Here is a 15,562-nt window from a genome sequence, read left to right on the forward strand (position 1 = left end):
GTATTTCCAGTTGGGCCTTTCAGGGATTGGTCCTTGGCCCTATGCTATTTAATGGGTTTTTTTTAATCGATGAGCTGGAAGAAAATACGAAATACTCAATGAAAGTTTGCACATGATATACAGCAGGGAGTAGTAAATAATGAAGTCAGTGGTTCAGAGTAATCTGTACTGCTTGGTAAACTGGGTGCAGACAAATAATATGCATTTTAATAGGGTTAAATGAATATATCTAGTAGCAGAGAATGCAGGTCAGCTGGATTGTGAATTCTATGTTGGGAAACAGTGACTGAAAAAATATTGTGGGTTGATGTAGATAATCAGCTGAATGTGAGCTGTGAGTGATACTACAAGTTGGACCTCTCTGATCCAGCACCTTCAGGACCTGACTGGTTCTGAAAGAGGGAAGATCCCCGCTAACAGACCCCCAGTCCGCTGCCTCTCCTTGCTGCCAGCCCTAACCATCCCCACTTCTGGGCTGTCACGCTGGCCCCAGCCCCACTGCCAGATGTGGGAGTCCTGATTTTTAGAGGTACAACTTGTATAACTAAAACGGCTAATGTAATCCTTGGATGCTTAAAGGGGACTTGTGAGCAAGTGATTTCCTTTAGCTCTCTATTTACAATGCATTCACTGCTGGAATACTGCTTCAGTTCAGGTGCCCACAATTTAGGAGGAACATTGATACATTGGAGAGGGTTCAGGGAAGAGCTATGACAAGGGTTAAAGGATTAGAACGTATGCCTTAAAGGAACAGAGTGTAGGCCTGAAGTATCTCCATGGGGAGCAAATAGTTGTTGGGCTCTGCAATCCAAAAGAATGGTATAGAACATAACCCAACAGCTAGAAAGTCAAAGATAGATTCATTCAGATGGAAACGAATGAGGCAGGGAGCCAGCAGCAGCCAGGCTCTGAGCCATAGAGACGGCCTCAGTGTGGGGTTGAGGACGGGAGCACACAGGGCAGAGGGCTGCTCAAGGTAGGCTAAAGCAAACCTAAAATGTAACTGATTAACTTGGATTTTATATCCTGGATTTTATCCCATCTTGCCAGGGCCAGGCCCCCACTAATCTAGGCCCTACAGGGCCCTCCACGGCATGGGGTCTGGGACAGTTGGACAAACCATTCATAGGACAGGATGGCTCTGCCTGCCAGTTGCTCGCCCCTTGACCCTCCCTCTCACAGCATTTATGGGGGTATGTGACCCTCTTTGGGGCCTTCCATGTTGCCTCTGTCTGCATCCAAGAGTGCTAACAACCTGATGGATGTGCCTGCCTCTCCCCTCACAGCACACACCACCCCAGTGTAGGCTTCTTTAGCAGCATTCCTGGTGCAAGCTCCTACTCAGGAAATAAGCAGAGCAGTGACATGGTCCTGCATACACAGTTTTGCTGTGCATTATGTAATTACCCAGCAGGCCAGAGGTGATGCAGCCTGTGGTATAGCAGTGCTGCAGTCAATGGATATATCTGTACTTTGATCCTGAAAGTTAGGCTTGGGAATCACCTGTTTGGAAATGACCTGAACAAGCATTTGGAGCAGAAAAAATGGTTCTTTACCTTCTAATAATTGTTCTTCAAGATGTTTGTCCATTCCAGTACCACCCACCTACCACTCTGTTGGAGTAGCTGGCAAGAAGAAACTGAGAGGTGGTGAGTCAGCAGGGCCCTATTGTGAGGGATACTGCGAGGGGGGGAAATCTTCCGGGTGCAATGCATGAGCACAGGCCCCCTGAGAGGGGGGGAGGAAAGGGGATCACAACTGCCCCAGGATACAGAGCTCCCAGCAGCAGCAGCAGCAGCCTGGATGCTTTAAATCGCTACTGGAATGCCATGCTCCAGGCAGCACTGCAGGCTGCCTAGTCCCACCCCTTCCAGGGGCATGGAGCATGTTTCCTACACATGCATACTTTGCCCAGGGGCCTGCCCACTGCATGTGTGGGAATGGACATGAATAACATCTGAAAGAACAGCAGTTATGAGAGGTGACTAATCATTTTTCTCAGCAGCAGTAATCAAGTCTCAAAGGAAGGACTGTTAAGTATTAATTTTGAGAATGTTTGAAGTTGTTTTCCACATTGGCAATGTATTGGATGGTTCTGTTCAAAAGGTTGCTTATTTGGCCTCTTTAGAAACAGTACTTTAATGGACAAAAGAACTGTCTTCTATAGACAAGGAAACTAAAAACTTGTCTCTGTCAGTGAGATTATACAATGTTTAGGGAAATGAAACCCTGCCTCAGCTCTCCATCACTGGGCTGTTGAGACAGATGCAGCTGCCTCCTGTCCCTCGGGAAGATTTTGTTCCTCTGTTTCCCCACCAGGAAATGATTTTGCTACAGGGCGATTGTGTCCAACACACTAGCTCCTACCCACATGTAGCTACTTGGCCGGTTGAGTGTGTCTAGTTCATTGTAGCAGAAGCCATTATGGGGGCTAGTGCTTCAGAACTGATTGGACACCTGGTATCTGGGCTAGTGGGCTAAGATCCCTTCTCTGCAGGGCTGTTATTACTCTGGGCCCCTTCTGGCTGTTACAATAATTGCAGACGGGGGTTAGGAGGGATTATGCTGTAGGTTAAATTTTTTTCATCTGGTGCCAGGGCTAGAAGGGACCCTCCCTTTGGGTCATGGAGTACAGGCCCCTGTGGTTGCAGGCAACACTGTGGTGTGGTCCTGTTCCTAAACCGGCCAAGCCTCCTCCTACCCCGAGAGTGTTATTAACGGTGACTGACTAATCCGGGCCAAAGCGCCGCTGGGAGGCTGCTGGGGACCCTCACTCCTCGGAGGTTCAGAAACCTCATTCCCAGCGGCGGGAAAATCCCCCACAGGCCAGTTCGCGGCGATCCCAGCCTAGGCCAACGCAGCCCCGTGTCTCCGCGGGCTGGCTCCCGCCAGGGGGAGCAAGTTGCGCGCCCGCAGCGGCCTGTGGTGGGGGGCGGGCTTCGCCAGGCAGTCCCCCCCCCCCCCCCCTCGGGCTCCGCCTCCCGTGTGGCGCGGCGGTGGGCGGGGGAAGGCGGCGGCCGCTGCCCGCCCGGGAGCGCTGGCTGCGGGCGGGCTGCTGCCTGCGCCCTACTCGCTGGCCGGGCGGCCGGCCCCGCTGCGCGCGGAGGAGCCGGGGGCGGCGGCCGGGCTGGCGGGCGCCATGGGGCCGGGGCCGGGCTGGCTGGCGGCCGGGCTGCTGGTGAACCTGGGCGCCTCCATCTGCATCGTGTTCCTGAACAAGTGGCTCTACGTGCGGCTCGGCTTCCCCAACCTGAGCCTCACGCTGGTGCACTTCGCCGCCACCTGGCTCGGCCTCGGCCTGTGCCAGGCGCTGCGCGTCTTCGCCCCCAAGCGCCTGCGGCCCCGCCAGGTGCTGCCCCTGGCGCTCAGCTTCTGCGGCTTCGTGGTGTTCACCAACCTGTCCCTGCAGAGCAACACCATCGGCACCTACCAGCTGGCCAAGGCCATGACCACGCCGGCCATCGTGGCCATCCAGAGCCTCTTCTACGGCAAGAGCTTCCCGCTGCGCATCAAGCTCACCCTGGTGAGCCGGAGTCCCCCTCCGGCCTGTCTGCCTTGGCCGCTGCGGGGCGGATCGGGGCGCCCCCTCCCCCCAGCAGGGGAGGCAGCTTCCTGTCCCCTCTCCCTCTTACCCCTTTCCAAAGGGTTATTTCCCCCTTTCCAGCAACGTCGCCGCCTTCCCTTTAGAGCTCACTGATGAGTAAATCTGTCAGCTGAGTCACCAGGATTTCCATGCTTCTCTGGCTCCTTAGACAACAGGGCGGACTGCTGCCCTCACGGGGTTAATGCCCATTGGCCTGCTGCTGTGTGTTGGTGCGTGGTGTAGCCGGGCTCGCGTGGACTGTGGCGAAACGTCTCAACGAGCCAGGAATAAGCAAAAAGGCACTATCGCCAAATGCTGCCACCTCATCTCTGAGCACTAGGGGCCTCGATGGAATCTTGTGGATCAGTGTCAGGGCCTTGTGTTTGATTTTTTTTCATATCAACATGAGATTGTAGCAGTGTTATATCGGGCTTCGATCTTATTATCTAGTGCTGGTGAAGGTCTTATGAAATATACTTTACAATCTGGTTACAGAGCTTGAGTAACTCCAGCTAAAAGGATGAGGCTGTGCCTGCAGATCTTTCCACAACATTGGAGGAGAACAAGTGTTGATCCACTGAGTTCCATGTGCAGCAAATGTAATAACCAATATTTTCTTTCCTTACAGATTCCCATAACTTTAGGTGTATTCCTAAATTCCTATTATGATGTGAAGTTTAACTTCCCTGGAATGGTGTTTGCTACCCTTGGTGTTCTAGTTACATCCCTTTATCAAGTGGTTAGTAATTTACTCTTCTCTACGTGCATATTTCATAACAAATATAACGTTTTGATACTTTGTTTCAAATTTCAGTAAAGAATGGAGGCAGACTGGGTGGTCTGGGATTGGTATGTCTTAGGTTAGTCATGGTCTATAGTAGGAGGGAAGAAATTTCTGGTAGTTCACAGCTCTTTAGCCAAAAAAAGCATAAAAAGGTAATAGTAGTTGGAAGCTGAAGCTCGACTAATTCAGACTTGATTTTTAATGTGTACATTTGTAACAATGAGGGTAATAACAGTTGGCACAATGTGCTTAGGAACACGGTTCATTCTCTGTCTCGTGAAGTCTTTTTAAATCAAAACTGGTATCTTTCTAAAAAGATAAACTACAGCTCAAACTGAAGTTTTGGGCTTATGGTAGAAAACACTAGGTGAGGTTCTGTTGACTGTCACACTAGATTACAATGGTGGGCTTTTTTTTGGCCTTAAAAATCTATGAAAAAGGAGGAGAACAGATATCTATCAGGGATGATATTACAGATGGTGTTTGGTCCTGCCGTGAAGGCAAGGGACTGGACTTGATGGCCTCTTGAGGTCCCTTCCAGTTCTAGTATTCTATGAGAAATAGGCAAAGTTACTTTCTTAAAAAGCCCTTACATAGAATTAAGCATAATCATAGTTATATTTTAATATAAAATAGAGGTTATTTCACTCTAGTAAGTTGTGTCTCATAAATTTACTGACAGTAAATGCTCTTTTTTAAATAGTGGCTTTATTATAATTAAATGCAGTAAAATATCAGTGCTTTGAAAATAATTTGTCTAAAGAGCTTTTTGTTTATAATCATGTTACTAATCATAGATGCTAAGAAAACAACAATTAAATTATACATACTCAAAATTTCAGTTATAATCAATATCAAAATCAAGTTTAGTATGCAAGGAAGGAAAAACCTGGAATTCTAAAAATATTCATGCTTAGCATATGTATCATAATGTCAACTCAGATGGGTGCATAGAGAAAGTAACTGTGGTAAGGTTGGTACAAACTAAAATTTCATACAGATAATAACTTTACACTGTTCTATGTACTTACATTCCTGTGTATACAGTATAATAATTATATTCAATTTGATTTATTTTGTAACTGTTAGAAATGCAAAAGTAATCAGTTTTTTAGTAAGAGTGCTGTGACAGTTTGGTATATTTATGCCTGATTTGTGAGGTGAAACTTAGGGTATCCAAAGACAAATCAGACTTCTGCAAGAGGCAAAGTAATTTGGAAGGATTGAAGGCTGGTGTAAAGAGTTGCCTAAAATATGCTGTTCAAATGTTGCATGCTTTCACACAATTTGTGGAAACTGCATGCAAGTAACTTGATGCATCCAGCTATGACTTTAATAATTGTACTCGGGCACCCGATAGAAGTAGGAAGGTGATGAGAGAAGTTTTTTCTGTAATAATTGCTTGCTCTTATTCCGGGAAGGTACTGATCCCTAGGCTAGATCCAGAACTGGTGTGAGAGAGAAAAAACTGGCTCCTTTCAAACCCACCTATTTATCTGTCCTTACTCGAGTGGCAGATTTAGAATATGGGAGAAGACAAAGAATAGAAAGAAGATTAAGGGAGAAAGATTCAAGTATTAACTACCAGACCTTGTCATGAAAAAGCTCTTTCAGCAAATTCTATTCCTTCCTCTTATATCTGCAGCCAGTGGCTTACCACTGTCTACTCCAAACGGGGGGAAGACTAACACACGTGATTAAAATATTTGGTTTTCAGTAAATGGAAGTGGAAAATAGAACAGTCATTCTATTTTATTATGTAGTGCTGGCTATATGAGATCCTTATTAGTAACCAAATTGCTTTGAGATGAGGATTTACTTTTCCTCATGTTTAACAACTTTATCTCTTGGTTTTAGTGGGTAGGAGCCAAGCAGCATGAGTTGCAAGTAAACTCTATGCAGTTGCTGTACTATCAGGCACCAATGTCCTCTGCCATGTTGTTGTGTATCGTTCCCTTCTTTGAGCCGGTATTTGGAGAAGGGGGGATATTTGGACCCTGGACATTTTCTGCTGTGGTAAGATTGTCTATTTTATTTTTTTTAATTTAACACCAATGACCTTTTTACTTAATATATCAGCTTCAAATACAGTCATTGACAGTGAATGCGATGGAGGCTGTGAGGAAAAGAGAATCCCTCCCCATTTCCCTTTATTGTTTGAGAGCGAAGTAATGTCTGGTCTACATTTAGGTCAAGATACAGTAAACTTCCGATAATCTGACACCTTTAGAACCCAGGAGGTGCCAGATTATCAGATATGCCGGACTATCAGAAGGGGGGGCTATATGGGGTCTGGAGTGGGTGGGAGGGGATGCCACCCCAGACACCTCATAGCCCCCCCCTTACGATAGTCCGGCTCTGCCCCAGGCGTCCCTGATTCAGCTGCTGCTGGTGAGTTTCAGCAGCAGCTGAATCGGGGATGCCTGCAATAGAGCAGCTTGGGTGCTGCCGGGTTGGTCCCGCAGCGCCGAGGGGCGGCGCTATGGCACCAACCCAGCAGCACTCCAGCTGCTCTTGGGGACGCCTGGGACAGAGTAGCTGGGGTACTGCCCGGTTGGTCCCGTAGCGCTGCCCCTCGGGGCTGCGGGACCAACCCGGCAGCACCCCAGCTGCTCTTGGGGACGCCTGGGGCAGAGCAGCTGGAGTGCTGCCGGGTTGGTCCCGCAGCGCTGCCCCTCGGGGCTGCGGGACCAACCCGGCAGCACCCCAGCTGCTCTTGGGGACGCCTGGGGCAGAGCAGCTGGAGTGCTGCCGGGTTGGTCCCGCAGCGCCAAAGGACGGCGCTGCGGGACCAACCCGGCAGGACCCCAGCTGCTCTGCCCCAGGGGTCCCCGATTCAGCTGCTGCTGAAACAGATCAGAGGCTGATTCCAGGAAGCCCGGGGCAGAGCTGCTCTGCCCGGGGCTTCCTGGAATCAGCTGCTGATCTGTTTCAGCAGCGGCTGACTTGGGGACCCCTGGGGCAGAGCAGCTGGGGTGCTGCCGGGTTAGTCCCGCAGTGCTGAGGGGTGGCGCTACGAGACCAACCCGGCAGCACCCCAGGTGCTTTGCCCCAGGAGTCCGGATTCAGCCTGCTGGTGAAACTGACGCTGCTGGTCAGTTTCAGCAGCGGCTGAATCCCAACGCCTGGGGCAAAGCAGCTGGGGTGCTGCGGGGTTGGTCCCGTAGCGCCGCCCCTCGGCACTGCGGGACCAATCCGGCAGCGCCCCAGCTGCTCTGCCCCAAGGGTCCCCAAGTCAGCTGCTGCTGAAAGAGATCAGCAGCTGATTCCAGGAAGCCCCGGGCAGAGCAGCTCTGCCCTGGGCTTCCTGGAATCAGCCGCTGATCTGTTTCAGCAGCGGCTGAATCGGGGACCCTGGGGCAGAGCAGGTGGGGTCCTGCCGGGTTGGTCCTGCAGCACCGTCCTTTGGCGCTGCGGGACCAACCCGGCAGCACTCCAGCTGCTCTGCCCCAGGCGTCCCCAAGAGCAGCTGGGGTGTGCCGGGTTGGTCCCGCAGCTCCGAGGGGCAGGGCTACGAGACCAACCCGGCAGCACCCCAGCTGCTCTGCTCCCGGCTTCCCCGATTCAGCTGCTGGTCAGTTTCAGCAGCAGCTGAATGGGGAAGCCTGTCCGGCTGCCCCAGCACTTCCGGGTTCCTGATGGTGCCGGACCATCAGGAGTCCTGGAGCATTGGATGCCGGACTAATGGAGTTTTACTGTAGCAATAGCATGCAGGGGTGTGAAAATCTCCTGAGTCCTGTAGCTACACCAGCTTTTTTCAAACCTGGGTCATGGGACCACCAAGATAGCTGCTGGTGGTCCCACAATGCTTTGTTTACTTAATGTGTCAGTAGCCATGGAGCCTTTCAGCTCCCGTTAATGGCCTGAAAGAGCAAACTGCAGCCAATGGGAGCTGCGAGGCTCCGTGGCTACAGACACATTAAGTAATCAAAGGAGCATGGGCCTGCCAGCATCTTACCGTGGCAGCCCCGCGACCCGAGTTTGAAAAACACTTAGCTACACCATCCTAAAATCAGCATAAATATAGCTAGATTGGGAGAGACTTCTTCCCTGGACCTAGTTGTAAGGAAGGCGGAATATCAAAAGATCCTGTGTCTGTGCTATCAGATTATGTCACTGCAGTCTCTGTAGTGAGACGTGGCCTAAGAATTTTCTCCTCTTCTTGTTTCTTGTTCCCTTTTTAGTAACAGGGAAAAAGTAGACAGTGGCTCCCTCTAAAGTTCAGTAATAAGCAACTTATTCAACTGTTTAGGAAGCTTTTAGTTGCCGTGTAAATATTAGAGAAACAAAAATCAGTACAACAGTGAACTTTTGTTTAGAGACATGACAAAGCAATGTAGTCATCACTTCCCTCTTTTACAGGGTGTTACTTTTATAGTGAGCATCATTACAACATCCAGTACAGTAAACTTCCGATAATCCCGCATCTTTAGGACCCAGGGGGTGCCGGATTATCAAATATGCCGGACTATTGGAACGGCAGGGGCATGGGGGTCTGGGGGTAGATGGGGAGAGGGGGAGGGGGCGGTGGCGGCACTGCGGAACCAACCCGGCAGCACCCCAGCTGCTCTGCCTCAGGCGTCCCCAAGTCAGCCACTGCTGAAACTGTCCAGCGACTGACTTGGGGAACCCCAGGGCAGAGCAGCTGGAGTGCTGCCAGGTTGGTCCTGAAGCGCTGAGCGGCGGCACTGCGGGACCAACCCGGTAGCACCCCAGCTGCTCTGCCCCGGGGGTCCCCAAGTCAGCAGCTGCTGAAACTGATGTGGCTGACTCGGAGAAGCCCTGGGCAGAGCAGCTCCAATTGTCTGGCTGCCTGGAGCACTTCCGGGTTCCAGGTGGTGCCGGATTATCAGGAGTGCCGGACCACTGGATGCTGGACAACTGGAGTTTTTCTGTACATGTCATTTCCGAAAACAAGGTGTTCTGTGCCACCTTAAAGACTAACACATTTTTTGGGGCAAAAGCTTATGCCCCAATAAATCTAAATCTTTAAGGTGCACAGGACTCCTTGCTGTTTTTGCAGATTGAGATTAATACAGCTACCTCTCTGAGACATGTCGTTTCCAGTGATTTTATTCAGTGAAAGACAGTTGTGCTGGTTATTTTCAGGCAAATGTGTTTTGATTATAAAGTAAATGCTGACCAAATATCTAAGTGTCTATTTGCATTCTGTGTATTTTGTTGGGTACATAATTGTCATGGTAATATTAACACACGATTCTACCATATTTTGTGAACCATTCCTCTAGAGTTGGACTGTTTTTCTTTTTGCAATAAGTGTGAAGTGATTTGCTTTGTATAACAAGTGTCAGTTTATTTTTAAAGCACATTAAACAAAAGCTAAAAATAAATTGATATGAAAAAGATCCTAATAAACAAAAGAAATGAACCTTTTTGTTCCTACACCTACCCAGAGCTCTTATGAAATCCAGAAGCTTGTCCTAGCTTTTTAAAGTAAAAATATTTAAATGCGCCCCTAGATCCAGCAGTCCTCTTCCACTGGGGAAAAGATACAAATGCTCTCACCTCTTTCTGACTTCACTTCCGTGGGGAGGAGTGCAGGCAGCAGTTACTGGGAGGACTTAGTCTCCTTCTTCATCTTCGTGATGTCCCTAAGAGGACAAGGGCTCAAATATATCTCATCGATTAAATACCATCATGTAAGGCTTGGAGGTACCTTTAATTTAGAAAGTACCTGTTACCTAGTTAGAGATATGCCAGCCAGTGACTGATGCAAGTTCTCTCTCTACTATTGGTACTGAAATCAGTGACTGGAATAATGAACAATTAGAACAAATGGGGCAGATATTTAATAAATAATTCCTTCCATAATCTTCATGGAGTTTTGCATCTAAAAGCTATGATCTTTTAATTAGGTTTGTGGAGCACCCTTTTTTGTGAGTGAGCAGTTTAATTTCTGGGGCCATTATCTTAGACACAGCAAGTGAAGGTGAAATTTTGTAGCAAAATTTACCTTTTGCATGTTCTGAAATACTTAAATCACCAGTATCTGTGTAAAATTAGAACTCACATTTGCATTTTTTGTTGTTGTTCTTAGTTTTCTCTCATCTCTTGTTTGTTTGATATTTTACTGATTTGCATTTGACAATTTGGGGATGTAACTAGAGGTGGTAGAAATATATTAGATTACTGACTGTGTCCATTAATCTACAGCTAATGGTGCTGCTGTCTGGTATAATAGCCTTTATGGTAAACTTATCCATTTACTGGATTATTGGAAACACATCACCTGTCACGTATCCTTTTTATTATTGGCCAGTCTCCTTGTTTTCAGATGAATGGCAATATTCAGTCAGGTATATTTCACAATGAAAAAAGCTGGAGAAATAGGCTGGTAATTCACCTGCTTTACTGTAAATCTTAAAACTGAAAAAGCACAATTCAGTCTCTCATTGTTCTTTCTTACATTTTGTACAGATGTTCTGTTTAATTTTATACTTTATGTCTATTAGAACAATACTAAAACATTTACACACTATTTTGTGACTATAGTAAAAGTGTGAAGTGATTTGCTTGTATAGCAAGTGTCAGTTTATTTTAAACCATATTCCACAAAAGGTGTTCCATAAATTCAAGTCGTTAATTTTAATTGCACAAGTTATGTGAATAGAAATTGTGAAAAACTGTAGCTCGTTTTGGAGTTAGAGATATGAACACTTAAGAGATTAACTATTTGTTTTTTATATTTTACATTTTGTTATGCTCCTTAACAGAGATATGTAGGTATAATATGTTTGGACACTTCAAGTTCTGCATCACTCTTTTGGGAGGGTACCTGTTGTTTAAAGATCCACTGACACTTAATCAAGTCTTTGGGATTCTATGTACTTTGTTAGGCATTTTAGCTTATACCCATTTCAAACTTAGTGAGCAGGAAGCAAGTAAGAGTAAACTGGTGCAACGTCCATAAATCAAGATATTCTGGAGATAATACAGCATCAGAGAGAAGGAAAACAAATATTAAATATGCACTGATTGCAGACTGGGTAAAATAGCTGACATAAAATCTGTATTAGTACTGCCACCTAATCACCATGCTGAAATAAAATTAATCATTACATAAGACATATTTGCCATCTTACTCCATCCTATATTTACGTAGTAACATTTTTAAAAAATTAAGTAGCCTGTGTTAGGAATGTTCAAATGAATGTATTTAGGTAAATGTGCAGTCGCTGAAATCTTCAGCATTTACACATTTATACACCAGGGAGATGGCTCCTCAGGAGCCGCCTGTTTCCTATGTCCCCTTCCATCCCCCACCTGTGCTGCTGCCTCTGTATCTGCTGCCTGTGTGTGGGGCGAAACTGCCTAAATAACTTTCTGCTGAAGGGATCAGATAAAATTATTAATGAAGTGGAGACTCAGGCAACAAATTTGTCTAGTTATAAAAACCAAATGCCCCAAACTTTGGGAACACTTGAAACCTGCTCTGAATTTAGCAGCTCAAGTTCATCTCTAGTTCTACCAAGATATTCAGTAAGTCACTAAACGTTCTGTTTCTGCTTCATGATTTTCCAGTGTCAAAAATGGACTTTCACAAGAACTTCTGAACCATTGTGGGCTTTGTAAACCTACGTAGTTTGCTTTTAATTGACAAAGGAAAATGGTTTTGCAAGTAAGACACAAAAGCACCCACCTGTTTAGGTATCTGTGGCCAATGAGAGCTATGATTGCCCTGTACCTGTAGAGGTACAGGTAAACATAGCAGCAGCAGCAGCCCATCAGGGACTAACCCTTGTAGGCCACTGATTTTTTTTATTGCCTCCTAGTGATGTGGGAGGTGACCCTCCTGTTTGAGCCTTTCCTTTTCGTGCCCCTCATGCTGTATATCCCTGAAAGGGCAAGGTACATCCTATGTTTGCAGGTTTCGTTGTTACTGTTTGCATAGGGAAAGGCCAATGGATTGCTAGGAAATTTAAACTGTCATGCTATCCATAATAGAAAGACAAATCTCTTCAGAGAAATCTGTAGCAGATCTTTGGACGAGCAGAGGTTCCTCTGTAAATTTTGAGTGCTTTGAAGATTACCTTGGGCCAGCACTGTGCATAGTTTTTTGGCTATTTAGAAAGGAAGTTTTGAGGGCCATACTGTAGAAAATGGAAAATTGTCAAGTTTCCTTGCTTTCAGAAAATGTGGTAGATAGGGATGTAATAGTATGATCAAGTAATTGATTAACCCCATGTTTCTCAAACTGGGGGTCCTGACACCCCCTCCCGGGGGGTCACGAGCAACTTAGGGGTGGGTCGCGAGCAACTTAGAGGGGAGTTGCAGTATCACAAAGTTTGAGAACCCCTGGATTAACCAATAAGTAAAGCTTGTAGGTTAATACTGTAGAATACATGCATTCCCCCTTTGCCAGTACATTTTTAAGGAGGCTGTCCAACAGCCTGGCTCAGTCCCAGTTTGCTCTGCGTATGGGACCTACCCCGATGCAGCTCTGCATTTAAAGTGTATTAGGAGCTGGGTGGATGGGCAGGCAGCCCGCCTCAGTCCTGGCTTGCACTGAGTCTGGGAGCTCAGACCTCCCACCCCGGACAGTTGCTGTTGCCACCCCGTGCTGCTGCCTCTGAATAAGAGACTGCAGTGTGGGGTGGCAGGCAGCCAGTCTGTGTGGGGGGCTGGTTTTAAAACTGTCTCTCCTTGTGGGATGTGAAGGACTAGTCGCTCCTTCTCCCCTTGGCCTCTATCAGAAAGAGGCAGTGGGGAAGGGGGAGGAAGAAGGGGTACTTCAAAGCGACAGCGCCGAGTGGAGCCTGGAGCCAAACCCAGGCTCCACGCGGTGCTGTCACTTTGAATGCTGCCTGCAGCCTGGGGCCAGCTGGGGTGTCCTCAGGCTGCTAGTGGCATTTTGAAGTGGCAGCTCCGCATGGAGCTCAGGATCAGCTGGGGACCCCGGCTTTGAAACACTGCATGCAGCACAAGGTCAGCAGGGGAGTCCCCAGCTGATCCTGGATTCTGTGCAATGTTGCCGCTTTGAAACCCCGCAGAGAGCTCAGGGTCAGCCAGAGTCTCCAGCTGACGCTGGGATCCATGGGGCACTTTCGCCTTTGAAGTGTAGCAACAGGTACAGGGCTGTTGCTACACTGCGAAGGCGCCCTATCGACTAATCGATGCAAAACACATTGACTATTCGATTAGTCAGTTATTCGCCATTTAACATCCTTATCACAGACCAGCTCCCGCCTGGCACCCCGTGCTGCTGCCTCAGAGAGAGACAGCAGCACAAGGTAGCAGGGAGCTCCTCAGGAGCCGGAGTGTACTGGCTGCCAGCCCCACCCTTTAGGACTATACAATAGTCAACTAACCAATAAGAATTCAGGAGGTTAATCGACTATTCAATTAACTGATATTTAACATCCCTAGTGGCAGAAACACGTTTGTCAGATTGGCAAGTGATTAGAATTTATTTGCACTCCTTCACTGGTATTTTGTTTTGTTTTCATTTATGTATAGTAGCTTTAAAGAGGAAAATCATATGAACTGAAATGTGTTTGGGTTTTACAGCCACCCACAGCTGTAAATGATTGGATAGATTATCTAAGCTTCTTTACAATATAAATGATCAGAAATCTTTAAGCTATGATAATGTGTAAGAAGCAATCTCAATCAAGTAATTTTTACAGTTTGGTCTGTTTTCAGGCTTGTAAATTCAGATATTGGAGTTCGATTTTCAAATAATTACTCTATTGTTTCAGTGTTATAAACAGCTTACATCGGGGTGGCCAACCCGTTACAAAGAGCCAAAATAGTGGTGGATACAGCACAAAGAGCTGAGGAAAAGAAGTTGTTGAGCAAAAAAACCAATCAAACAAAAAAAAAAAAACCGCTGCCCTTTTAAGGGCCGCATGTGGCCCACGCAGGCTTCCATCAGCCGCAGCATCAGATCTCGCTGCCCCACAGCGCTGTGATCAGACAAGGAAAAAAGGTCAGAGCAGGGAAACGTGGAATAGCCGCGGGTGTGGGAGCCGCAATTTTTCCTTTGAAGAGCCGCATGCGGCTCAGAAGCCGCGGGTTGGCCACCCCTGGTTTACATCTTTACCATCAGTAAAGGCATTATACAGGTGTAAGGGAAATTTATATAAATTTTTATATATCTATAATGTATTAGAATTTAAAGACAAATATGTGCAGAACAGTGCAGTCTTTAGGTGCATATTCTTCAGTGAATGTACTGAGAAAACAGTTTGCATTGATTTGTGCTGTGCACAAGCTGTTCTAAAATGTAAATACACCACAAGAACATTGTATGATGGTGGAAATGATTTTCACCATAGCAGCTGATCTTCAAAATGGCAAAAAACAAAATTAAGAAAGTAATTTAAAAGCATTGACAACTGAAAAGGCTACACTATAAATATAGTCTGTGGCTGGAAAATGTGTGTGTCCTATTGATGACAGGAAGTGACTGGATTTTTTTCATATTTAGCAGTTCTACTTTGGGTTTTACCTAGTATGACTGATGAATAAAATAATTCTTGAACTTCTCTCTTGTCTTTGTCATACATTTCAAAATATTAAACAGGGACGATGTGTAATCATGAGCTAAGTAGATTGCTTGATACATAGTTGGAGAGGAAAACAGAATTTAGTTATGTGACCTGTACTGTACCCCTCGGTACTGTTAGATTTTTGAGAAGAGGTATATCTGGATTTTTTTAATTGGCTGCATTTTTAATAAAAAGTCCAAAGCAATCTAAGACCAGCACCATTTATGATTTTATAAACTTAATATACATGCTAGAGGGTCACACACTTTGTTGTTTCTGAAGAGTAATCTTGCTGCATTCCAGAGGATCCTTGGATCCATTCCTCCACTCCCAGACTTCCTTTGTACTACTTTCCCAACCTCCTATTCACACAGGGACTTGTTGCTACCCCACCCTTACATAAAGGGATTTCTGCAACCCCATTAACCTCTTCTCCCTCCATTCCTCTTTTCTCACATAAAGGTCCTTCATTCTCCAATATATGTCAGGGCTCCGCTCTCCATGTCCCCGGCCTCATATCATTGTTGCCTACTTTCTTTCCCTGTGTTAGATGCTCTGTGCTCTCGTCCCTCTTCTAACATTCCATTGTCCTGCTTTGTCGTCCCCCATTCCAGGGATATCATGTCCCTCATCCTCCCTGTCACCCTTCCATTATTTCTTTGTAGGAGATAAATAATTCCCGGT

At 46.6% G+C, this 15,562-nt stretch overlaps 1 protein-coding gene across 1 annotated transcript; it reads left to right on the forward strand.

Moving 5' to 3' along the window:
• The first annotated feature begins 2,991 nt into the window (after positions 1-2,991).
• Positions 2,992-14,876, forward strand: SLC35E3 (solute carrier family 35 member E3). The gene is made up of 5 exons (XM_025183887.3): positions 2,992-3,523; positions 4,212-4,322; positions 6,225-6,383; positions 10,542-10,624; positions 11,112-14,876. Exons 1-5 carry the CDS (start codon positions 3,140-3,142, stop codon positions 11,296-11,298), a joined length of 924 nt encoding a protein of 307 aa, XP_025039672.3. The 5' UTR covers positions 2,992-3,139; the 3' UTR covers positions 11,299-14,876.
• The last annotated feature ends 686 nt before the right edge of the window (positions 14,877-15,562 follow it).

The sequence above is a fragment of the Pelodiscus sinensis genome, chromosome 1, assembly GCF_052426305.1.
Source record: "Pelodiscus sinensis isolate ZL-2025 chromosome 1, ASM5242630v1, whole genome shotgun sequence".
NCBI lineage: Eukaryota > Metazoa > Chordata > Testudines > Trionychidae > Pelodiscus > Pelodiscus sinensis.

What these genes read in the sequence shown, in the direction of transcription:
- SLC35E3 (XM_025183887.3), top strand. Translation starts at nt 3,140, where the DNA reads ATGGGGCCGGGGCCGGGCTGGCTGGCGGCCGGGCTGCTGGTGAACCTG. An exon ending in TTACATCCCTTTATCAAGTG is followed by an intron (nt 4,323 to 6,224) that starts GTTAGTAATTTA and finishes TCTTGGTTTTAG; the next exon opens with TGGGTAGGAGCCAAGCAGCA. An exon ending in GGAAACACATCACCTGTCAC is followed by an intron (nt 10,625 to 11,111) that starts GTATCCTTTTTA and finishes AGAGATATGTAG; the next exon opens with GTATAATATGTTTGGACACT.